Source organism: Pseudochaenichthys georgianus, unplaced genomic scaffold (genome assembly GCF_902827115.2).
Source record: "Pseudochaenichthys georgianus unplaced genomic scaffold, fPseGeo1.2 scaffold_933_arrow_ctg1, whole genome shotgun sequence".
NCBI classification, from domain to species: Eukaryota; Metazoa; Chordata; class Actinopteri; order Perciformes; family Channichthyidae; genus Pseudochaenichthys; species Pseudochaenichthys georgianus.
This window is the reverse complement of record NW_027263461.1, coordinates 5,878-31,770: the sequence shown is the minus strand read 5'-3', so window position 1 is coordinate 31,770 and position 25,893 is coordinate 5,878. Positions and strand designations below refer to the sequence as shown.

The 25,893-nt window shown below is 42.0% G+C and overlaps 1 protein-coding gene across 2 annotated transcripts; it reads right to left on the bottom strand.

Annotated features, from left to right (window-relative positions):
• On the bottom strand, positions 1–25,397 carry vps37c (VPS37C subunit of ESCRT-I). 2 transcript variants are annotated; one of them, XM_034080190.2, is made up of 6 exons: positions 25,021–25,397; positions 24,411–24,817; positions 23,864–23,973; positions 21,639–21,810; positions 6,428–6,510; positions 1–1,287 (listed from the first exon to the last, which is right to left on the bottom strand). In XM_034080190.2, the coding sequence occupies exons 3-6, from the start codon at positions 23,954–23,956 to the stop codon at positions 559–561; spliced, it is 1,077 nt and encodes a 358-aa protein (XP_033936081.1). In that variant the 5' UTR covers positions 23,957–23,973; positions 24,411–24,817; positions 25,021–25,397; the 3' UTR covers positions 1–558. The 2 variants fall into 2 exon arrangements, with proteins under 2 accessions (XP_033936081.1, XP_033936080.1); XM_034080189.1 differs by lacking the exon at positions 25,021–25,397 and having other exon boundaries at positions 24,411–24,903.
• Between the last annotated feature and the right edge of the window lie 496 nt (positions 25,398–25,893).

Sequence of the window (25,893 nt, the reverse complement as noted above, 5' to 3'; positions counted from 1 at the left end):
TTTGTGACAGCCATCCCTTTGCCAATTTAATTGCATTTCATATTTCATAGGCCCAAGGACATACATGTTCTATTGGAGTCTCTTCTCAAAGCAGACTGTGCCATGAATAACATGAAGCAGACGGGTTCTGAGCGCACACAGATGTGGTGTTACAAAAAGGGAATGCACTTGTGTGTTTATAAGGACTTTCTGATTGCCAAACAGCAACACACACACGCACAAGGATGGAAGAGTAGAGGGGGCGATGGAGAGAGGGCCGGATACAAGTGTTTAACACAACGCAACAACCTGAGACTAGTGTGGGGGAGTCAAAGGGTGACAGAGGGAGTGAAGAGGAAAGGGAGAGAGGTGGAGAGATCAACACACGTATATGTAGAGGAGAGAAATAGTGCAACAGAGATAAGTAAAGCCAGAGACCTCTCTCAGCATGGCAGAGAGGAGGGGGAGAGAAGGTACAAGACAAGAGGAGGAGAGGACCCTGGGAATAAGGGGAGACGAGGACAAAGAGGTGAGATAGCAAAATAGTGGAAGAATTGAGACAGAAGAGCAGTCGTGCTTTCATGAGTATGGCTGTGGAACTCCATATCCTGGTCTGTAGATGGGTCTCCCTGTGGGGGACTGAGAATTGGAATACGGGGGCCCGGCAGGGTAGCTGTAGCCCCCATAGCTGTAGGAGGCCGGGTAGGGTGCGGGGCCAACATGAGAGTGGCTGGGGGTGTACTGGCCAAATGCTGAGCCTGGGTGTGGGGCAGGGAAGGAGGGCTGGGTGGGGTAAGGGCAAGCAGCTGGATCCGGAGGCCCAAATGCAGGCCTGGGGCCAGAGAAGCTCCCCGCAGGGGTGAAAGGTGAACCAGAACCTGGGTACGGAGGGAACTGCGATGGGGGGTTGGCTGGGCCGGAGCCTGATGCTGCCGCAGGGGGAGGGTTGGGTTGGGAGACAGGGTAGGGGCTGTAGGGGAGGCCAGCAGCGCCCCCTGCAGACGAGGAGGCAGGCTGCGAGGCGTTCTGGTAGCTGGAGGACTGAGCGTTGGAGTTTGGCTGCTGCGGATTTGATGATGTTGCCGTAGCTGTCTGTTGATTCCATGGGGAAGGTTTGGCAACAGGGTCTTGGCTGACTCCTATTGAGGAGGTCATGGCGTTGGGATTGCCATCGCTCCTCTGTCGTAGGATCTCCTGGAGTTTCTCTATCCGCACTCGTCTTTTGTGAGCGAGGGAGCGCAGGGAGAGAAAGCGATCCAGGAAGCAGTCCAATGGCAGAGAGCCCTCCAGAAACTCATCAGCTAGAGCCTGCACACAGACGCACAACAAGGGACAGAAACACTTACTGCTCAGCAGCTAATCCCAGTAACGAGTTCTCAAAACTCCCCCCCGCCCAGGAGCTTGTCAGTCTGTCTCCTGACGGTCTCACGGGCTGCTCACACAGCAAGAGGCTGGTTCATGTCCTGTCTGCCTGCTGGTCTCAATGCTCAGAGGAACAGTGTGTACCCTGTGCTCCTGTGCTGGACTGGGCTCTCCTTAGTACCTTAATAATGATCAGTGTGCTCATTGTTCTAATACAACTGTTTCCACTTTGCGTACTATAATACATAATAAACACAGTGAACTGTTTGTTACTGGGGGAAGCTAACTGTGGGTGAGGAAATAAACACCTTACTGTAGCATATTAGGGCGTTGTGTCAGAAAGCAACTGTCTGGCAGGAGCAGGGCATGTAAACCACTATGTATACTGCTATGTATACTGCTATGTATACTGCTATGTATACTGCTATGTATACTGCTATGTATACTGCTATGTATACCACTATGTATACCGCTTTGTATACTGCTATGTATACTGCTATGTATACTGCTATGTATACTGCATGTATACTGCTATGTATACTGCTATGTATACTGCTATGTAAACCGCTATGTAAACCGCTATGTATACTGCTATGTATACTGCTATGTATACTGCTATGTAAACCGCTATGTATACTGCTATGTATACTGCTATGTATACTGCTATGTAAACCGCTATGTATACTGCTATGTAAACCGCTATGTAAACTGCTATGTATACTGCTATGTATACTGCTATGTAAACCGCTATGTATACTGCTATGTAAACCGCCATGTATACCGCTATGTATACTGCTATGTATACTGCTATGTATACTGCTATGTAAACCGCTATGTAAACCGCTATGTATACCGCTATGTATACTGCTATGTATACTGCTATGTATACCACTATGTATACCGCTTTGTATACTGCTATGTATACTGCTATGTATACTGCTATGTATACTGCTATGTATACTGCATGTATACTGCTATGTATACTGCTATGTATACTGCTATGTAAACCGCTATGTAAACCGCTATGTATACTGCTATGTATACTGCTATGTATACTGCTATGTAAACCGCTATGTATACTGCTATGTATACTGCTATGTATACTGCTATGTAAACCGCTATGTATACTGCTATGTAAACCGCTATGTAAACTGCTATGTATACTGCTATGTATACTGCTATGTAAACCGCTATGTATACTGCTATGTAAACCGCCATGTATACCGCTATGTATACCGCTATGTATACTGCTATGTATACTGCTATGTAAACCGCTATGTAAACCGCTATGTATACCGCTATGTATACCGCTATGTATACCGCTATGTATACTGCTATGTATACTGCTATGTATACTACTATGTATACTGCTATGTATACTGCTATGTATACTGCTATGTATACTACTATGTATACTGCTATGTATACTGCTATGTATACTGCTATGTATACTGCTACTGTATGTAAACCACTATGTAAACTGCTATGTATACTGCTATGTATACTGCTATGTATACTGCTATGTATACTGCTATGTATACTGCTATGTATACTACTATGTAAACCACTATGTAAACTGCTATGTATACTGCTATGTATACTGCTATGTGAACTGCTATGTATACTGCTATGTAAACCACTATGTATACTGCTATGTATACTGCTATGTATACTGCTATGTAAACCACTATGTATACTACTATGTATACTGCTATGTAAACCACTATGTATACTACTATGTATACTTCTATGTATACTGCTATGTATACTGCTATACTGCAGGGCTACAGCTTTATCAGACACTGCCTACTATCTGTATTTGTACGTGTAATACTATGAGGGGCCGTACACGCCGTAATTCATACTGGTCCTCTCACACACATACATTCTCCTGTTACACGCGTATATATTGTCACTCACACATTCATACATTTTGTTCTCATATTCATATATTTTAATGCTCATATTTATACATTTTGCTCTCATGCACATTCATTCAATGTTTACATTTAATATTCTAAATAACACATGCATGTATGAAGACAATGTATGTATGCAAGAGAAGAATGTATGTATGTGTGAGAGAAAGTGTAGTGGAAACGGAAGGCAGGTCATTATCGCGCTGTGCGAAGTCCCGCCCATCTACTTCCGCTCCATGGGACCTTATTTCGGAAACTGTATGCATTGAAGTCAATGGAGAGAGAAAACGTATCTCTCGATCCCGTTTAAATTGTGCCACGAATTACACATACGATGTTCGTCAATCTTAACAAATCATTTCCAAGTCAAAAAAGTCACAGTTTGTCGTAAAACTGTTGAAATATAAGACTATGGAAAATACGCAACTAGAAAGACTACAAATCCCAGAGTCGCGTAAGTGATGTCACCATTGTTTTCCTCCACTAAGAGATAGCTAAGATCAGCGCCATAAGATATAATCTATCTATATGGCGCTGGCTAAGATAAGATAACTTTAACAAGATGCCTGTGTGCTTAGTACCAGGTTGTTATCATACCAGCAATGGGTCTTGCTCGTTCTTTCGCTTCCCGTCTGATGAAAGGACCAGGAGTGACCAAGTTAGCTACCTAGCTAGTAGCTAGCACGTTAGTTAGCATTACAGCCTTGTCATTTTTATTAGCCTTAACATGAAGTAACATCAAGTAACCCAACATGTTAAACAGTAAGAGTAGTAGTCATATTTCGTGAACCCTTTGAAGAGTACTGTCACCGGTGTGATCATTCTATAATACACGCAAAATGCTTTTCATCATTGTTCCACAATGTTTATCATCATGAAATTAATATCTATATATTTTATACTATACTTGCACTGCTTACCGTTTCATACTTTATATATCTTAGCATATTCATACACACTGTTCATACTTCTCACAGGCTGCTGTGTATATCTAGTGTATTCATACACACTGTTCATACTGCTCACAGGCTGCTGTGTATATCTAGAGTATTCATACACACTGTTCATACTGCTCACAGGCTGCTGTGTATATCTAGTGTATTCATACACACTGTTCATACTGCTCACAGGCTGTTGTGTAGTGTTAATTTCGTCAGCTATTTTTTTATTTAGTTTTAGTCTTAGTCCTGTGTTACATTTCCTTTTTAGTTTTAGTCATATTTAGTCACCTTCATCCTGTTTTTATTTAGTCAAGTTTTAGTCGACTAAAAGTCTGAGCATTTTAGTCTTATTTTAGTCGACTAAAACAGTAAACATTTTAGTCAAGATTTAGTCGACTAAAAGTCTGAGCATTTTAGTCTTATTTTAGTCAAAGAAAACTAATTATTTTAGTCCACTTTTTGTCAATGAAAACTGTTGAGTCTTTTTTAGTCATCAGATTTTATAGAACATTTCAGTCAAACTAGTCTAGCCAAAACCAATAATTTGTCATTTTAGTATATAAATAAGATTATATCTTGTCCTTATTTGATGAAAAACACAGGTTGAATGAATAAGAAAGCAGCTTTGCAGAGTGTCTGGTCAGGTTTGTGGTGTTTTTACCAACTGTGTTATGGCCACATTGCTTCCCTTCTGATGAAACAATGCATTCGCTTTTTTTCTCCACCTCATTGTAGCGAAAATGGGCCCAAATATCACATCGTTTCTTTCTCTCAAGCAGTGGTGGCTTTAGACTTTTTCGTTGTCAGTCATTTTGACGGACAGGATCGTAACATTTCCGTCATAATCCATTATTATCCGTCGAGTGCACAATGTATCACTCACTCGCGCTGACGGGGGGGTATTCGGTTAACGCGACCACTGCTCCTAAGCCCTGTTGTTGCCATTTTATTTTCTGTTAAATAAGGTTAGTTAGACCATGAGTTAGACCCGAGTCTTCCTGACAGTTCATACGTCAACGATATTGCCTGATGATTTCGTTACAGTTATTGTTTACTGCCGTCGGTGCCGTCTCGTCATCGTCTCGTTTTCGTCATGGAAAAAAAGGTCGTTGACGAACATATTTCGTCATAGTTTTAGTCAACAAAATTAACACTACTGCTGTGTATATCTAGTGTATTCATACACACTGTTCATACTGCTCACAGGCTGCTGTGTATATCTAGTGTATTCATACACACTGTTCATACTGCTCACAGGCTGCTGTGTATATCTAGTGTATTCATACACACTGTTCATACTGCTCACAGGCTGCTGTGTATATCTAGTGTATTAATACACACTGTTCATACTGCTCACAGGCTGCTGTGTATATCTAGTGTATTAATACACACTGTCCATACTGCTCACATGCTGATATCTAGTGTATTCATACCCCTCACTGTTTATTCATCATTCAATTCATTCTATATGTTATGCTGTAGATTGTGTACATTACTTTTCACTTCACTGCTTGTTGCTCCTGGTTAGAAGCTAAACTGCATTTCGTTGTCTCAGTACCTGTAATATGTGCAATAACAATAAAGTTGAATCTAATCTTGAGCAGGAACAAATGTATTTACTTAGTACATATCTGACATTAACGATTAAACACATGTGTGCATTCTTTATAAATGCAAACCGAGTCAAGCCGACTCTGGAGGTGGCGGTATGCACCTTCAAGTGGTTTGCAATCCGCCAAAAAACCAAGAGAAGAAGAAGAAGAAGAAGAAGAAGAAGAAGAAGAAGAAGAAGAAGAAGAAGAAGAAGAAGAAGAAGAAGAAGAAGAAGAAGAGAGCCGCAGCGCGTCTCAAACAAGCCTATTGTCTTCAGACATACATGCATTCTTCTCTTGCGTACATACATTGTCTTCATACATGCATGTATTATTTGTAATATTAAATATAAACATTGAATGAATGTGCATGAGAGCAAAATGTATAAATATGAGCATTAAAATATATGAATATGAGAACAAAATGTATGAATGTGGGGGTGTAAATATATACGTGTGTGAGAGTGAAAGTGTATGTATGTGAAAGGAGAATGTATGTGCGTGAGAGGACAGTATGAATTACGGCGTGTACGGCCCCTCATAGAATAGAACAGGACTGACATTACCCTTGTGAAGAAAACAGCCCTCACATTTACATTGAGATGTGGTGCAGGGAATACATGTGTGTGTTTACCTCGGACTCTCCCTCCGATTTGCTGCCCTCTGTCTGCAGTCTGGAGAACAGAGCCTCTGGGGACAACTGACCCACCATCCCATCTGAGGAGGAGACAGAGAGAGACGCAGGTTATAAGATGTCTTTTCAAATTCAGTTTTCTTTTTAACATTTTCTAGAAAAAAGCTCGGGGTGCCACTTGATTTAAAATATGCTGCAAAGCTTATTTAAACGTCTTTCCCAATCACGGCCAAAGTAGAATGGTGATCTATTATTGAGTCGTTTATGGGCATAGATTTGTCTCATAAATATTTGTGAAGATAAAAATTATGTGTGTAAATATGTGATTTGTAAATCACCATCCACAAATGTATTTAAAAGATTTGCAAACTCACAAATAAATGTGCAAATGTAAAACGGATCTGCAAATACGCTAAATATTTTCACAAATAAAAAAAGATCTGTGAATATTATAATTAATTTACAAATAAACAAAAGAAATGTGTGAATATCTCTTTAACATTGACAACTTTCGATCAGGCATTCATGAATCCATTTTGTATTTGTCGACCAAATCTCTGCTTGTGGATCTTCTTTTTACACACACAGAGTTTGGAGACAAACTTTCCGCCGGTCTCGACCGAAATCTGCTCGTGTCACTCGGTTATTTTCGGAAACCACGTGATGGCCTGCTGATGACGACATTTCATCTGCTATAAAGAACAGCAATACGTTCAGTGCATTCTGTATCACCATCATGTTATAGTGATACAGTTAGTTTGTGTTAGCAGGGATGCAAACTCATCAGGTATGGAAAAGGTGACAAGGACCCGAGCCCCCCGACCCCACGGAATATCGGCTTTAAAATGAGGAATAACAGGATGTTAGAACAACCAAAGCAACTAAAGCAGCAGTTAATAATAACAGAAACGCCAAAGAGTCACATCTAATAGAAATATATAAAAGCATTTATTTTAATTGTGTAGCAGTCCGTTTATCATTCTGGCAGCACTGTTGAGCATTTTGAAAATGTATTGTCATGCCTCTGTGTAAGGCTGAGTCTTTCTATCTGTATAGCCACTGGTGTTAAGTAACTAAGTTCATAAACTCAAGTACTATACTTGGGTACAATTTTGAGATACTTGTAGTTTTTATTTCAATGTTTTGCTACTTTGTTCTTCTTCTCCTCCTCTACAGTTCATAGGTAAATGGTGTACTTTTACTCCACTACATGTATTTAATACCTTTAGTTACTTCACAGATCTGGATGAATGATGTGAAATCTAATCAAGTGTTGAATCAGACTTTAGTTCCACCTGGAGTAAATCCACCAGCTACCCTGCAGTATACAAAGCCATTCAAACTAGCTGCACCTTCACCAGCTTTGAGAACACTTTGATGATCAATCATTATAAAACACATCATATATATTATTCTGAAATGGACCAATCTGCACAGTGACTACTTTAACTATATTTTGATGACAATACTTTTACTTGAGGAACATTTTGAATGCATACTTACTACTTTTACTGTAACAGAGTATTCCTACACTCTGGTACTTCTACTTTTACTCAAGTACAAGACCTGAGTACTTCTGTCGCTACTTTAACTATATTTTGATGATAATACTTTTGTACTTTTATTTGAGGAACATTTTGATTGCAGGATTGTTCCTACACTCTTTTTATTTAGATTTTATATCTAGATCTGGGCTAGGTTTAATTCATTTAAATGTGCGTAGTCTGTTACCTAAATTAGATTTTGTCCGTATTTGGGCGAGTTCGACTGATGCTGATGTCATTGTCTTATCAGAAACGTGGCTAGATAAATCCATTTTGGCCTCTGACATTTACATAAATGGTTACAGTGTATATCGTACTGACCGGCCTAGAAAAGGTGGTGGCGTTGCCATTTATGTGAAAAATAAGTTTTGTGTAACTAATATGGTTTCCAAATCTGTTAGTAAACAGCTAGAATTTTTAGCTGTGAATATTGAGGTAACAAAGGGTCAACAGCTCATGGTGGTGGGCTGCTACAGGGCCCCTTTGGCTGTCAAGGACTCTTTATCGTCTTTGGCAAAACTGTTATCGCAACTTTCCTACAAGGAAATAGTGCTGCTTGGTGATTTTAATTGGGACTGGTTAACTTCTGTGTCAGAGGATTTTAAAAACCTGTGTACCTCATTGAATTTTACCCAGATTATAGACAGTCCTACTCGCCCAAATATTAAGTCCCCAAATAAATCCTCCTTAATTGATCTAATTTTAACAAATGTTCCACATAAATACTCATCTGTGGGAGTATTTGCTAATGATGTGAGTGACCACTGTGTTGTAGCCACAATTAGGGACACTAAGGTCCAAAAGGTTAAACCACGTGTCATCACAAAGAGAGACAAAAAACACTTTGTGGAGCAGGGTTTTTTACATGATCTGTTTGATTTTGATTGGGGTAAAATCAATTTGTGTGCTGATGTAGAAACTGCATGGTCTTATTTTTATCTTGGTTTTATGAAAATTATAGATAGACATGCACCTCTGCGTAAATTTAGAGTGAAGGGACGAAACAATCCCTGGTTTTCTGCTAAACTGTCCAGTCTCCTTCATGAGAGAAATAATGCTTGGGCTAAGGCTAGGAAATCAGGCTCAGAGGTAGAATGGCTACGTTTTAGGCAGCTAAGAAATAGCTTCACATCCCAAATAAAAAGTGCTAAATCAAAGTACTATTTGTCGGTTACCACAGAAAACCTGAATAATCCTAGGAAATTTTGGAAAGCCATAAAATCGATTTCCACTGGTGATATCCCAAATGAGCTACCTCCGTGCCTTACCACAGCATCTGGCACTATATCAGACAGGGCTACTATGCTAAATTGCTTTAATGAGCATTTTGTGTCTTGTGGCTTTCTGTTTGGCTGTGTGGCTCCTGTGAACGCTCCAATCCTTGACTCTGAACAATGTGGTCTGGAAAACCCTTTCAGTTTTACTCCTTTAACTATTGGTATTGTTCATGAAGCATTATCCAAGTTAGATCCTAGGAAACCGGCCGGCCCGGACAACGTAGAACCTTTCTTTTTAAAGATAGCTGCAGATTTTATTGCTCCACCTCTTACTTCTCTTTTTAACCTCTCCCTCAGCACGAACACAATTCCAAAAGTATGGAAGTCTGCTTATGTCTTGCCTTTACTGAAAGGAGGGGAGGCAACTATTTTAAATAACTATAGGCCAATCTCTAAATTGTCAGTTCTGGCTAAGGTGCTCGAACGCTTAGTGAGTGAACAAGTAAAGGAGTTTTTATGTATAAATGACATCCTGTCTAAACATCAGTCAGGATTCAGAAAGAAACACAGCACCATCACTGCAACAATGAAAGTGGTAAATGACATTACTACTATTTTAGACAATAAGCAGAGTTGTGCAGCTCTGTTTATTGACCTTTCCAAAGCGTTTGACACCGTTGATCATTGCATTTTAAAGCAGAGGCTACTCAGTATTGGCATATCCAGCAATGCAGTGGGGTGGTTTGTGAACTACCTCTCTGAAAGGTCCCAATGTGTTCATTTTGATGGACTGTCTTCTGAATGGTTAAACATTTCTAATGGTGTACCACAAGGTTCTGTTTTAGGACCACTTTTATTCTCCATATATATTAACAGTGTAGGTGATAATGTGGATGAAGCTACTTTACATTTGTATGCGGATGATACTGTGATGTATTGTGCAGGTCCCTCCATTCAGGAGGCTGTTGTTAAATTACAAGCTGTTTTTAACACTATTCAGACTCAGCTCTCTGAATTAAAGCTTCTTTTAAATGTGGATAAAACCAAGGTAATGCTCTTTTCAAAAGCTAAAAAGACACCAGAGCCTGTTTTAGATATTGTAACTACGCAAGGAACAAAACTTGAAGTTGTTGCCTGTTACAAATACCTTGGTATCTGGCTTGATGATTGTCTCTCTTTTAAACTTCATGTCAATAACCTGCCACTGTGACCTTTTTACCTGTGGTGATTTGTTGTATATGAAAGACCTTTGAAAGTTGTATATGAAAGACCTTTTTACCTATGGTGATTTGTTGTATATGAATGCACCTGCCAAATACCTGAGCAAATTGGATGCTGCGTATCACAGTGCTCTGAGATTTGTCACAAATTGTAAAGCGCTTACACATCACTGTACACTGTATACCAAGGCAGGTTTACCATCACTCTCTGTACGGAGGCTCAGTCATTGGTACACGTTTATCTATAAAGCTTTGTTGGGTAAACTCCCGTATTATATCTGCTCTCTGATAACACAGAGAGTTGCAAGCAGCTATTGTCTGAGGTCACATGATGTAGTCTTGTTAGATGTGCCAAGAGCAAGGACTGTCCTAAGGCCCTGACACACCAAGCAGTCACCAGAGGACTAGCCGACGCTGAAGTCGGCTGTTGCCTGGCCGTGTTCTCCTGCGTTTTGGCCATGTGTCGCACGGGAACACACCGCACCGACTTCAGTGCGTGAGTGGCAATAACTCTCCTTACCAGCAGGCGGCGGTAGTGTGTATTGTCATTCAAAAGAGGCAACAACCGGAAGACAGAGAAGAAGAAGAGTATCTTTTCTCCGTAATATCATACAGAGCTGGCCTCTCCTGGATCAAGGTGATGAGCAGGTCTTCGTTTGCATCATTCCAGATCGCCATGATGAGATGAAAATGAATAGCAGTCTGTGTGTGCCTTCTTAAATCGTTTGTTTACGTCCCTCACTTCCGCTTCGCTTCTCATGCACTGATTTGCTAGCTGAACAGCCAATCAGAGTGATTATTTGGTCCGACTGCCAGACCCGATGCATGGCCGATTCAACATGTTGAATCGGTCATGCATCGGGTCTGGCAGTCCAAATAAGGCGTGTCACGGTCGACGGTGCGGGACACACCAACCTGACTACGGCGCCGCGAATGCCCGACAGCCTCTGACGGCCTCTGACTCCCAAAATCGGGTTGGTGTGTCAGGGCCTTTAGGTAAGACAGCTTTTATGTGCGCAGCTCCACTTGCTTGGAACAATCTTCAGCAAGAATTGAAACTGAGCAATCTCATTCTCATGTTTTTAAAGCTAGGGTAAATGAAATGCTTGCTGATACAATGGGCACTTGTAAATGTCTATAACTATGTATCCTGTAAATATAATGTATAATGTCCTTTATTGTTTTATGTTTCATGTGGAACCTATATGCTGCAGGTCTCCCTTGAAAAAGAGATCTATGATCTCAATGGGACCAATCTGGATAAATAAAGGTTTGAAATGAAATGAAATGACTCTGGTACTTCTACTTTTACTCAAACCTGAGTACTTGTACTTTTACTCAAGTACAAGATTTGAGTACTTCTACTTTTACTCAAGTACAAGATCTGAGTACTTCTACTTTTACTCAAGTACAAGATCTGAGTACTTCTACTTTTACTCAAGTACAAGATTTGAGTACTTCTACTTTTACTCAAGTACAAGATCTGAGTACTTCTACTTTTAATCAAGTACAAGATCTGAGTGCTTCTACTTTTACTCAAGTACAAGATCTGAGTACTTCTACTTTTACTGTCGCTACGTTAACTATATTTTGATGATAATACTTTTATTTGAGGAACATTTTGATTGCAGGATTGTTCCTACACTCTGGTACTTCTACTTTTACTCAAACCTGAGTACTTCTAGTACAAGTACACAATCCGAGTACTTCTACTTTTAATCAAGTACAAGATCTGAGTACTTCTACTTTTACTCAAGTACAAGATCTATACTTATACCACCTCCGTTTATAGCCTATGAAAAAAACTATTAGAAAACGAAGGCTAAAGCTAACGTTAGCAGATAGTGACAATGTATGCTAGCTAGCTAGCTCAACGATAATATTGCGACAGAAAAACTTTTCAGTTCACATCACGCTCTGCCGCTCCGCAGGGAGCTCTGCTCTGAACACCTGAACGGCCTGTTCTAACAGCTGTTCACCAGCGGTCAGTCTGTGCCACAGTGACTCCGGACCGCACAGTTAATATTAACGAACGCACCCGTATGTGGTTGCTGAAGCTCGACCATCATCGCGGAGCAGCAGAGCCGACAGGCAGGAAGACTCGAGCACACAGCTCGCGCTGCATTATAATATATAAAAAAAGAACACCATGCGTGTATGATGGCACATAACAGCTCGCGGCCGCCGATTACTCCGGGTTCCAGACCCCCCCCCATACCCCAAAAATATTTTTATTGCAGATCTACATGAATCACACAAACGACCTATTTTGGATTAAAAACGGCGCCGAAAGGTGACAAGTTTGCATCCCTGGTTAGTTTATTTGTTCAATACAGCCTATTTCGAGCACATTCGTATGCATTGATGTTGAAGTACATAGGCTACGCCACTTTCGGGTCCCGGGGGGCTACAGCTGGCAGCGAAGCAGCCCAGAGATAACTCTTTCTTCATATTGTTTGTGTATTCAGTCAAGCAGGTCAAAGTTACAAAGCACTTCACATCTTATTCATCTGTAGAAAAGCACCGTATTTAGGTCAGCCTTCACAGTAAGGCTAAATGTTGTAATATTCATCGTGTCTTTTCTACTGTTTATGTATATTCCTCTTTATTGCTTTTATTTGTATTTAATTGTATTATGTTAATACTTGTTTTCCATACATTTCCCAATGTGCCTACTGCCTGCCTGCCTACCTACCTAACATTGGGAAATGTGTGGGAAAAGGTGGAAAACAAGAATAAACATAATACAATTAAATACAAATAAAAGCAATACACAGGAAGTATATATACACAGTATACAAAATAAATATTACAACATTTAATGTAGCCTTACTGTGAAGGCTGACCAAAATACGGTGCTTTTACCTTACCACTGCACTGGTAAGGTAAAACTAGGCCGATTAATACGATGTGAAGTGCTTTGTAACTGTATCACTGTAACATGATGGTGATAAAGAATGCACCTAATGTATTGCTGTTCATTATTGTAATACAAAAACGGCGCAATAACCCTCTTGAGTCTTTTTTAGATGTCTCCTTAAATCACCTTTTAAATGTTATACATGGCACCAGGGGTGAAAGTGGTTTGAATTTCTTGCAGGTACTATAATGCTACCCCGACCTTCATTGGTTCATATTGTTCTCCTCCCGCCCCCAGCTTCATGAATCCCTGAACACAAACTGGCTATATAATGAATATAGGCTGTCCATGAATGCCTGGAAGTCCTTTGTTCCCCCTGTCACATCCAGTGCCTGGTCAACAGCAAGCTCCAGTCTGTGATTAAGGCAGTGCCATAGTATGATGCCTGCAAGTCATCCTGGAGCAACTTCCCAACACCTGACTTCACTCCCAGCATGACACTGGCCCCATCACTGCAAAATCCAATGAGGATTTCTCTCAGAAACTCAACAGTGAAGCCATTTTTAAGCAAGCAACCCATAATCTGTTCCTTGATATGAGCAGCAGACAATCCAGCTCAACCAGGTCCAATGGAAAGACAATGGGCTCCATGTCTCCATCAACACGAGCCTTCAGGAACACAATTAGTGTTGATTTGTGCCCAACACTGGTTGACTCATCAGCCAATACTGTGATGTTGCTCTTGGTCTCTATTATGTTTTTTAGAAGTTCCTTTTTCATCTGTGATGACACATGCTCAATTATGTCAACACAGACAGTTTTGCTATGCTGCAGGTCAATCAGACTCTCAAAGTCTGTGAAAGGCTTGTTGTTCTTGGCCACATAATTGGCTGTCATGAATACCTTGGCAGTAGACTCAAACAAAGACTCCTGACTCACGTTCATGTTCAGAAGAATATCTTTCTTTGCTGTCTGAAGAATCTTGACTGCTTCATTATGTGCTGCAGACTTCTTCTGCTCATGGATTTGTTTGCGCAGTGATGAAAGCTGGACATCCCTTGATTGACCAGCTGGGATTATCTTTCCATCAGCCCACTGAATAGCAATATTAACACCATGGGATGCCATGACACCTAGATCCTTCACATCATGGCATGGGGTACAGCCTAGCCTTCCATTGTGAGCATACATCCATTCATTTTTCTGTTTGAACTGTTCATATTGTTCTTCTTTCCATATAGAAGGGTATGCAGTAGGGCTAGCATCACCTGTGGTGGCTTCTGAGGGACCTGCTGCCACTTCTTCTGGCTGAGTCTCCTCTTCCTCCCTCTGGGCCTCAACTGTTATAAATTAGAATACAAATGTATAACTAAATTCAGCAGACAGTCAAAAATGTACAAGTCTCTGTCTTTCTTAGAATTTTCAGAATATTGGTTACATAAATTAAAATACTAATAAAATAAAATGTCTCAATGTATGCAACAATGTGCAGATTAAAATAGAAGATATCAAAGCAAAAATATTTAATGTTTATATTTAAGATATACAGTTTGCTAGTTAGCTAACGTATTATACATCATGGCCAGGTTCATTCTCTGGGCTAAATAAGCATCATCACCTGTGTCATCTGCGGGCGTTGTTTTTCTAATTTTAAGCACATTCTGAGTTTCTTCATCTCTCTCCTTTCTCTTAAACATCTGAAGAATCGTCGTTTGCATTTTTGCTTTAATTACCATGTAGCCTAATTTTCTAGTTGTCATTCAGTCACTATTCCTTTCTCCTCCCGCTGTTCTGATCAAGTGTGAAAAAGCAAATACCCGCTCTATCGAAATCAGTCGGAAGTCTCAACGGCTCATTTCAAAATAAACGTGGATTTGCGTAAAAAACTATTTTTTCGGGGTTCGGGTGTTTTATTTGATTTTAAACAAACAAAGTCTTGGCCATTCAGAATATGAAACTTTTATTTCCAAAATCACACGATAAATACATTTTTGAAGCTTGTAAAGGGACGAAGACAGGCACCTCTCCCTCGCAATCTGCTCTTCCACAGCGCCGCCCCCCCTCCCTCCGGCTGACATTATGAATGTAAGGTGTATAGTAATCATAGATAACACGGCAGGGTTCGTGACAGTTTGTTTTCATCTGATTTCAATTAAACAAAGTCTTGGCTTTCAGAATATTAAACTTGTTTCGGCAAATTCAGATGATAAATACAACTTTGAAGCTTGTAACGGCATAATTACAAGCGGAGAACGGAGTAATTTAACGTCACTGCAGGCTTAACAACAGCCGGTGTTTCTCGTGAGTGTTTCCCCCGGGAAACAAACACAATACGCACAAACGCAAACATACACAAACACACACACACGTATACACACACTCGCGAGCTTCCCCCAGACTAGTAATCCAAACCAAAATATCTTCCCTTCGTAGTATAAATTCCACGGGTGGAGCTGTCAATTCTTCCTGGTCCTCCGGACCGCCTGGAAATCTCTTACCGGTACTAAGGACCGGGTAGGACCGGCACACTTTCACCACTGCCTGGCACCCCGTGTGTTACATATCAAAGTGTTCAGGACAGTCTCTGTTCTAGGTATAAAGTCACTCACCTTAGAGCACTGTGTGATGAGATAATTAGCTCTAAAGCTGAACATTTGACATCTGATTTTTTTGAATTCTTCAAAACTCTTATGAAAACACAGACTTACTCATTTCATCCATTTTTCTGGAGGTTTAGATTTGGTTTATCAAAGTCTTAGGTTCACAAAAGTAGTGTAATATATGACGTACACTGCAGGGTGCGAACTGGAGGGGAGCAGGGGGAGCTATAGCTCCCCTAGTGGTGACATGAGCTCCCCTGGGAACATGGTTTGTGAAATTTGGGGGGAGCTCTCTAAAATACTGATATGATGACCAAATAAATTTGGGCATGTTTTTTTTTTCAAAGGTGTAAAATAAGTGAAATAAAATTATATTTAGAGTTTATGATTCATGAAAAAAGTGTCGCCTGCTTGCACGCTGCCCGCAGCTCCACCCACTACCCACTCACTCACAAGCTCGTGTAGTTAGCACTGCATGTTTACCTGGCATTGTTGCTGCTGCTGACATGTCGAAAAGAAAAAAACAACTTACCTTGGGCAATTTCTTTAAAAAGACGGCCAAACAACCTGATCAAGAAGACCAACCGAATGTAGCTGGTGGTAGCACATCGTACGTTGTGACTGCTACAACAGAACCGAGAGAGGAGGGAGCTAACGTCAGTGCTAGTGCTAACTTGACAGCTAACGTTAACTTGGGGGCTGAAGAGACACAAGAAGACGAGCCGTTGTGTAGTGTGTGTGGCGTCGCGTCTCTCCAGGCAGTGAGAGGGTTGTGTTGTGCTATAGCTGTATTATTAATATTATTCATGGTTGGTGCCGCTGGCTGCTCTTATCGCGTGTGTTCGGCTCTGTGTAGGCTACAGCCATAATAGGCTATAGCCCAGGGGTCGGCAACAGGCGGTCCGGATCCGGACCCAGACGCCGACCTATACGGACCCGGAGCTATAATCAATAGGCTACATTAAAAAGGGGATTTTTCGGCGCCTCCCGCTTTTTTAACGCTGATTTGGGTGACTTGTGTAATTCGTGGAGAACCGAAGAGTTTTCGTTTTGGGGGTGGGGGGGAGTCAGTCCGACAGACGGACAACTTCTCACTTCAAAAAAGAAGAAGAAATCTAGACCGCAAAAATAATTAAACAAGCAGTACCTGTTTTTCCTGGCCAAGGACAGGTTCATGAACACAACACGAGCGTAACGTGTCTTCACGTGGTATATGTCTCGTCTGAAAGGAGTGCTGAGCACCGGAACGCCGCTCCAGCCCTTACAATATTGCAATACCCATAAGGGTACACATGCCGCAGTGTTTGCGTGGCTGTGTCTTTAGATGTAAGCACAGTGGCGATCTGATGTTATTAGCATCTGGTTAGCTAGCTATGCTAACGAATTTAAAGAGCTTTTCTACAACCAGGTGGAAGAGAGCTATCTCCTGAGAGGCTCAAATAACCTCAGCTCAGTGAGGTTAAGGCACACCTTGATATGATCATTATAGTTATGAATGAGACTAAATGAAAAACAGGTATAAAATACTATATGACAGCAACAAAAAAGTTGTTAAAAATAACAAGAATAGAGTTTAAAAGGGGAGTGATTTGTAAAATATCCAAAAAGGAAAATATGCTACAGTTCTCTTCCATATGGGTGTTGAGAGATGTATCCATAGATCTCTTAATGTTGCTCTCAAAGTGCACCACATTGATGCATTTAACTTCAATATTTAAACATTACACATATCCACAGTATTTAAGTAATGTTAATTGACAATACATATTGTTGTTTTTGAATTGTACTTTCTTTATTTGATTGGCAGTCAGTTGTTGATTACATGCAGACGTTGATAAAGCTACAGGTCACTTCAATATATATCACACTAATTCATGAAGCAACTTAGACATTTTGATGTTCCGGACCTTTGCATGGGGAGATTTTCTCTAACTGGACCTCATTGAATTTTAGTTGAAGACCCCTGCTATAGCCCATGTGAAACAATGTAGCCTGTTTTTGAGTCATTTTAAATTGATTTAATTAAACAGTCAAACGTTACATTGGTGGTAAATAAAAAAATCCCGGCTCCCCCGGAGACCGTGGTATAGTTCGCACACTGGTACACTGTATATGCATTTGTAATTCATGTCTAAAATGAAAATGTTTAAATTCGAATTTTGAGTAAAATAGTTGTTTATCAATTGACTTTCCCCACAGCAGGGACTGAGACCCATCAGGACTGAATGCCTTCATATGACATACCAAGGTTGTGTGATGTGTGCAAATACAAATTCAGCATTAGAACTATTTTCCAACCAACAATTTATTATGAATATGTTTTTTTTTTCAACCAACTATTTATAAAAAATATAAGAAACTGGAAAATCTTACAATTTACAATATCAGAACTCTTTCTACAAACAACTCATTATAAATGTAAAGACAGGGGGAGCAGTTGCAGGGTCTTTGTCCGTCTTCCAAGACAGTGGGGCTGGCTGCTGTGCAGGTGGGGGTGATGGTGCAGGGCTGCTGGTGGCTGTGTGGGGGGTACGTGTGCTCTACGAGACCTCCTTTCTGGCCGGGTTGATGCTGGTGGCTGTGTGGGGGGTACGTGTGCTCTACGAGACCTCCTTGCTGGCCGGGTTGATGCTGGTGGCTGTGTGGGGGGTACGTGTGCTCTACGAGACCTCCTTGCTGGCCGGGTTGACGCTGGTGGCTGTGTGGGGGGTACGTGTGCTCTACGAGACCTCCTTGCTGGCCGGGTTGACGCTGGTGGCTGTGTGGGGGGTACGTGTGCTCTACGAGACCTCCTTGCTGGCCGGGTTGTTGCTGGTGGCTGTGTGGGGGGTACGTGTGCTCTACGAGACCTCCTTGCTGGCCGGGTTGACGCTGGTGGCTGTGTGGGGGGTACGTGTGCTCTACGAGACCTCCTTGCTGGCCGGGTTGACGCTGGTGGCTGTGTGGGGGGTACGTGTGCTCTACGAGACCTCCTTGCTGGCCGGGTTGACGCTGGTGGCTGTGTGGGGGGTACGTGTGCTCTACGAGACCTCCTTGCTGGCCGGGTTGACGCTGGTGGCTGTGTGGGGGGTACGTGTGCTCTACGAGACCTCCTTGCTGGCCGGGTTGACGCTGGTGGCTGTGTGGGGGGTACGTGTGCTCTACGAGACCTCCTTGCTGGCCGGGTTGTTGCTGGTGGCTGTGTGGGGGGTACGTGTGCTCTACGAGACCTCCTTGCTGGCCGGGTTGATGCTGGTGGCTGTGTGGGGGGTACGTGTGCTCTACGAGACCTCCTTGCTGGCCGGGTTGATGCTGGTGGCTGTGTGGAGGCCTTTGGTGTATCTTGACCTGGGGCAGGCACAGCTGGAGGTTCTGGCTTCTGGATAACGCCGCCTGTGGGCCGCTAAACCCAGGCAGATGTGAAACCTCTCTGTAAAAAAAATTAAAATGTAGGACAATAATTACTACTAAGTTCATTGAAATAAAGTTCAAGTGGCATGTTGCTTAATAACAAGGCACACACACACACGTAAATAAATCTATAACAAAGTCCCCTCTGTACAAAATGTCTATAGCCACTGTAAATGTCTCCGTTGTCGGACGAATAAATGATAATCTTTTCATCTACATGTAACATCAGTTTTACATATCAAAATAACTTTTACATATAAAAAACGATAACACAGAGTAAAAGTTAACTATTTGAGAGCCTATTTTGTCCCAAGAAAAAGTTCAACAAACCTATTGTTCATTTTTGCGGTATTCCACACAAAGTGAAAGTACACTATTGCTGTAATATTTACACGTACCCATGTCCACATGGATCCTTGTTGTCCCTGTATTCTTCTTCTTCAGAAGGGTTGAAGCCTCCTGGTTCTGATGCTCCATTTTCACGAGTGCTAGCGAAAATAATCTCCAGCGTGTCCGTAACCGTTATGTTTATTTTAGCCATTTTCTCAGTCCCTCTCTTGTTTCCTCACATACGTTAACTGATGGGAGACACGTGGTTTATGTTTTTTTCTTGGTTGGTAGGTCCTTAGTGATTTGTCCATTTGTCATTTCAGACCAGCATAGCTGCAGAGCCCCGGCCGAGATTTACTTGACCGACATACGATACAACCAAATCCCACACAGTGTAACGCAAAGTCAAGCTGCTTTGAGCTACCTTATTGGCTGCTGTGAGTCGTCGGGTAAAGTCTCACAATAGGTACCGCTGGAGAACTACAGTTTTAGCGATTCGGTGGTTATCTGCATGATATTTGTACTCCTTATAATCAAAAAGATCTGAATAAATACGTAGAATATGCGCACTTCGACCCGGCGCTGCGAGCGTCGACTCCATCATGCTCTTACTTTGAAACTTTGAAACCTTGAAATGTCGTCATCAGCAGGCCATCACGTGGTTTCCGAAAATAACCGAGTGACGAGCAGATTTCAGTCGAGACCGGCGGAAAGTTTGTCTCCAAACTCTGTGTGTGTAAAAAGACGACCCACAAGCGCATTCTTGGTCCACAAATACAAAATGGATTCATGAATGCCTGATCCAAAGTTGTCAATGTTAAAGAGATATTCACAAATTCCTTTTGTTTATTAGTCAATTAATTATAGTATTCACAGATCTTTGGTTACTTGTGAAAATATTTAGCGTATTTGCAGATCCGTTTTACATTTGCAAATGTATTTGTGAGTTTGCAAATCTCTTAAATGCATTTGTGGATGGTGATTTACAAATCACATATTTACACACAAATTATTTTTATGTTCACAAATATTTATGAGACATATCTATGCCCATACTCGTTGGTCGACTCATTGACTGTGTGCAGCTCCGGAGGGAACAGCATAAGACCCTCAGTCCTCTGACCGTTGCTAGGGGAACGCTCCCCACCCCCCCGACTGGTGGTGGAACAAGAGAAGAAAGCCCAGCGCGAGCAGCAGAGGCAGGGCCCTGGCCTGGCACACGCACGCACACGCTCAGAACTTATGAAGCTCCGCCCTCGTGAACACAAGCGAGGCATGTGAGAACAGAGGAGTGCTCTGGTCTCACATGGATATCGTTCACTTTTAAAAACATGCACCGCCTCGTCACTTTCAAACTGGGCTGTCTGATACTCATGGGACCTGTCACTGTGAACAGAGTCTGTAACCTGTACCCTGTACATTATGTTGTTGTCGTCCTTATTGTTGTTCTGTTGTTTCTATGTTGCATGTGTAACTGATGTCCGGCAGGTCGCCCTGAAGAAGAGACCTGTTGACCTCAAGGGGCTTCACCTGGTTGAACAAAGGCTACACACAAACAATCATAGACTGGATAGGCAAAGGGCTTAACTGTTAATATCAGATGTTCATTGAAATGTATTAATGCATCTCTAATGTCTATATTTATGAGACATTTACTGTATTTATATTTCCTTTACCGGTAAAACCAGCTGGAATATACAATATATTCTTCAAACTTCAAAGTGTCTGACGTGTAACTAATAACTAAAGATACGCCTGGGACCAAAGCCCTTCTCAACACCATAGTGAGTGGTTTACTCTATTGAGAGTCTTTTGAATGCGTATCCAGCCGATGTGGTTTCACGTGCTTCACTCAGTGACCATGATGTCCTCGCTCTCAGGCGCACTGAGGAGAGCTTGGAAGCATTGTCTTTGTAGTGACATTTCTTTCCACAGTTGGAAGCGTCACACTCAGGGTCACTGGGTCCTCTCCCATTCATTCTCCTCCCTGAAGACCAAGACTCACCTCGTTGTCCCGCACGGTGACACCGCCCTCCCCCCTCCCACTTACCTCTGAGGGAGCAGTGTTGTCTGTAGGTTTCTCTGATGGCCTCGAGCTGAGAATATCTCTCCACCAGCACCTCCTTCTCTGACTCCACACGGGGCTTCATGTCCAGGTTCTGCTCAGCCAGGCTGCGGTTTGAGGCCAGGGCCATCTCTCTCTCCAGCTGGATGTTCTGGATCTGAAGGGAAAGGAAAGGCCTAGGATTATGGCACTTTTACATTTTAGGATATTTCTAGATAGCACTACATTGAGAGGGGTATTTGTGTTCATGTTTTGCATTGCAAATAACAGTACTACGTAGTGTGTACAACTGGGTCAATATCACAGCATCAAAGGTTCTGTTAACGGGGCTTCTGCTGGTCTGCTGCGAGGACCAGCACAGCGGGCCGTGTTCTATGCTGTGCACATGTATGTGGGTGCATCTTCTAAGAAGAAGAAGCAGTGCGTGCGTGAAGGCGTGGAGCCCTTCAGTCTGTGCAGATCGGAAGAGGGGAAAGAACAACCTTGAAGAGAATTGGAAATCAAATAAAGGTGGAGCAGCATATTGCAATAGCAAACTGAAAACCCTCGAAATCTGATGCAGCAGCCTGTTGTGTTTATTGTTGCCATGTCAATTTGCTTTGTTGATATTTATAATGCCATTGTATTGTTGACACTTGGTGGTGGGGATTAGCTGCACAGCGTTAGCCGAGAGGAGCCGGGAGGCTGCAGGGGACGAATGTAAACTATTGCTCTTTGTGCTTCTGACGTCGGACCAACGGTAACACGTCACGTCAAGTAGCTTCCTGTCTGCTGCTCGTCCAGAGCGCCGGCTGCTCTCTGGCGCCGCAGTCTGACTTTCATTTCATTGTTGCTTTTATTTCTTTATGATTGTTGCTGCTACATCTGATATATTACACAAACACAAACGTGATTAGGGGTATTGAGTTTTATCCAGAAATACAGGATGGCTTGCAAAACACTTTCTCAAATGTGTAAACTAATCTAGAGATGTTTGGTAAGCAGGCTAACTTTGATATGGTATCGTTATACAATATGAAGCTAACGGGTCATTACTCTCAGCAGCGCCCGATTGATCTCATCACAGACCTCATCACCTCTTATGTCCTGTGTCAGCGGCGTGAGCCCGGTGCTGCCGTGCACTCAGTGCCGCAGAAGGCTGCATTAGAAGTGTTCATTTACTCAAAAGAAAACATGATTTTATGCACGCAGCAAGTGGTTTTAAGATTTAAAACAATATTTAAGATGATAGGTGCTGGACAGAAGAACATTTAAAGAAACTACACGTTAGATAATGCTTTGAGGAAACGTTTATAACCCACTGTCTTTAAGATATGAAAGTAAGCCTGCTTACCGCATTGTACTATTTATTTCTTTAGATAAATAAAGCAGCGTGTAGCTTATATTCTATTGCATAAGAATGCCTTCAAGCAACACATTCATTTAAAACAATACTTCAATGTAATTGGATTCGGATCTCAGGCTAATGATATTATAAACCGTTTCATTTCAACATTCACAAAGCCTGGATTGAATGTACACAGTATGCTTGTGCATGTACACAGTATGCTTGTGCATGTACACAGTATGCTTGTGCATGTACACAGTATGCTTGTGCATGTACACAGTATGCTTGTGCATGTTTTGAATGGTCATATTCATATAACTCTTTGTGCGCCCTTTTTATGTGAACACACTCATATCCAGACTAAGAAACCCTGGCTTGACTAACCAAGTTGATAACTACCATCGTAGTACAGTTTAGCAGGATTGCATTTGTTAGGGTTAATGAAGCCAGATAGCACAAAGATATCCTGGGTATACTATGTTGAACTGTGAGCGGTCTTTATTTCAAGTGCAGGGTGTGTGAAGGAATACAACTAAAAGGGCCACACACTTACATAAGTAGGAGGTGTCCATTACAAAAATATTTGTGAACATTTTCCACAGTGGTTACAAGGGAAAGCCTTATGGACTCACTCCCCCCTCCAAGACTGTCCAGTCACTTCGGGGTTTGAAAAACAACAAGCACTTTTTGTTATTAGAACTGCATTTTGGATGGTTTGTGTTTTTTTTTACAAATACTCTTTTTAAGAAAACATATTTAAGAAATAATTAATCAAATCCACTCTCCATAAATTCGTTCATTTTAGCTCGAGCTTATTTGAAAGCTATTACATACTGTATTGTAAAAATGGAAGCCTTATATGATGTAAATCCCCACTTTTTACCTCGTCAGACTCCAGAGCCATAGACTCTACCCTCTCCGGGTTGTCCAGGAGCTCCTGGAGCTCTGATTGGCTCAGGTCCTGGAGCTTCTCCATTTGATTTGCCAGGATGGCTGTCCGTCATAAAGGAACCAGGAAATAAGAGTTAAAAACAATGTTGTGAAACGGAAAGTGATAGTCAAAGGCCTAACGTTTGTATTGTCACGCTACTAACCTTTAATATACAACGATTAGCAATGTACTAATCAAGACATTGATAACAAATCAAGACAAAACAGACCCTGTCCCCTGCAGCCACTCCCTTAATAAAATAGCAACCGATGGTAACGTTATATGACACATTTCGGCAATTCTGGTCAAAAGTAAACGCTGGTGATTTCGAATGCTACATACCGTACACTGATTGTTTACTTTATAGTTTTTATTTAAAAAGCATTCATTCAAACTATCGAGGCAAGTGACTGCAGCAGGCCACGAACAGAACAGGCTGTTCAGACGAACACTGTGGACAGCAGAGCAACAACACGGCGGAAAATAAAGTGGTACTTACATGACGTTAGCAAACCCAGTTCAGCCTGACACTGACTGCTGGTGACATCCAACACCACCTCGGTATTTCCACTGACAGCTGACGTGACACGTCCTCAGAATCTCCGACCAGCCCTAACTCAATCCCGCTGAACGGAATGCTGTCGAGTCCTTTTTCGACGCACTTAAACCGGCAGGCCAGCTAGTTCCTTGGCCGACATGCAGTCCGCCCTGACGGCTCAGCTTCAGTGATCTGATGACAGCAGTCCGTATGAAGCCAATGTCAGGCACTGACACTCCGAGGGAAGCCCAGCAATTCCGCGACGGAAAACGGAGTCAAGAATGTCGCCACTCACTCCTGACGAAAACTGTCCAACGCCTCTGTATTCCGGTAATGCTTACTGTAGTAAACAGAAGAGTTCAGTCGACCTATAACGACAGAAAATGACCAAATGTTGGTTAAAAACAGGAAAGTTTCACTTCACACTGACAGAAACGGCTGCCATTTTAGGAACCATCGACGTTCCACAGTTTGAGGGGGGGGGGGGGGGGGACACATTTAAAATATTTTCAACAACACCGTTAAACCTTAACAAACTCCTAGTGTATATTAACTATATTCAAATACTTACTGTTGGGTAAAAAATGTTGGTGTTTATATGTTATTCCTGGGCCCGTTATCCCTCTGGTGTCCCCTGTGTCGCAGGGTAATGGTAGGTTCCAGTGCTCAGCTGATGTAAGGGAAACCCCTGTGACGGTAATGTCCGATCTACTGCAGCCAGTGCTACTGTCAATGGATACCTTTACAAATGGCTACGTATTTTTCATTGAGCCACTCTTCCAAAATGCATTAACTATTAAATCATCTAAACTCAACTACCTCCTAATTTGCACATTTACAGCTAGGCCAATATTCTTAAAATCAAAATCCGAATCGGATTTATTCCCAAGTAGGTTTACACATACGAGGAATTTGCTTTTGTATGGTGCATATAAAGACACAGAAAGAAGAAGTCTATTATAACAAATTCACAATTTTTATATATGATATGACACATACTATACTGTATTTAAAGTGGAGAGCTGTGCTGTTTAAAAAGAGGTAGTGTGGAGAAGAAATGTGCAAGATGTTGTTTGCATGATGTGATGTACATTATTGTAATGCGTAATGTTTATCTGGGGTGGATCAAAGTCAGTGTCAGAGGGGGTCGTGGGCCTTGTTGATGAGGCCGGTAGAAGAGGGGAAGAAACTGTTGGTGAGAGGTTTTGGTCCTGATGGAGTGCAGCCTCCTGCCAGAGGGGAGCGGGACAAAAAGTTTGAGTCCAGGGTGGGAGGGGTCGGCAACAATCTTCCCTGTAGTGCAGCGTATCAGATGGTGATGGAGGAGGTGAGTTTGGACTCGATGATGGCGGTGTAGAAGTTCACCACAACCATCTCCACTGTCTGGAGACCATTGATCTCCAGATGGTCGATGTCCCACCTGGAGACAGACTCGTCCCCACGA

Coding starts and splice junctions, on each gene's coding strand:
- vps37c (XM_034080190.2), bottom strand. CDS start 23,956: ATGGAGAAGCTCCAGGACCTGAGCCAATCAGAGCTCCAGGAGCTCCTG. Junction 21,811..23,863: donor TGGCTCTGGAGTCTGACGAG/GTAAAAAGTGGG, acceptor CTTTCCCTTCAG/ATCCAGAACATCCAGCTGGA. Junction 6,511..21,638: donor ACAACACTGCTCCCTCAGAG/GTAAGTGGGAGG, acceptor TCTCCTCCTCAG/ATGGGATGGTGGGTCAGTTG.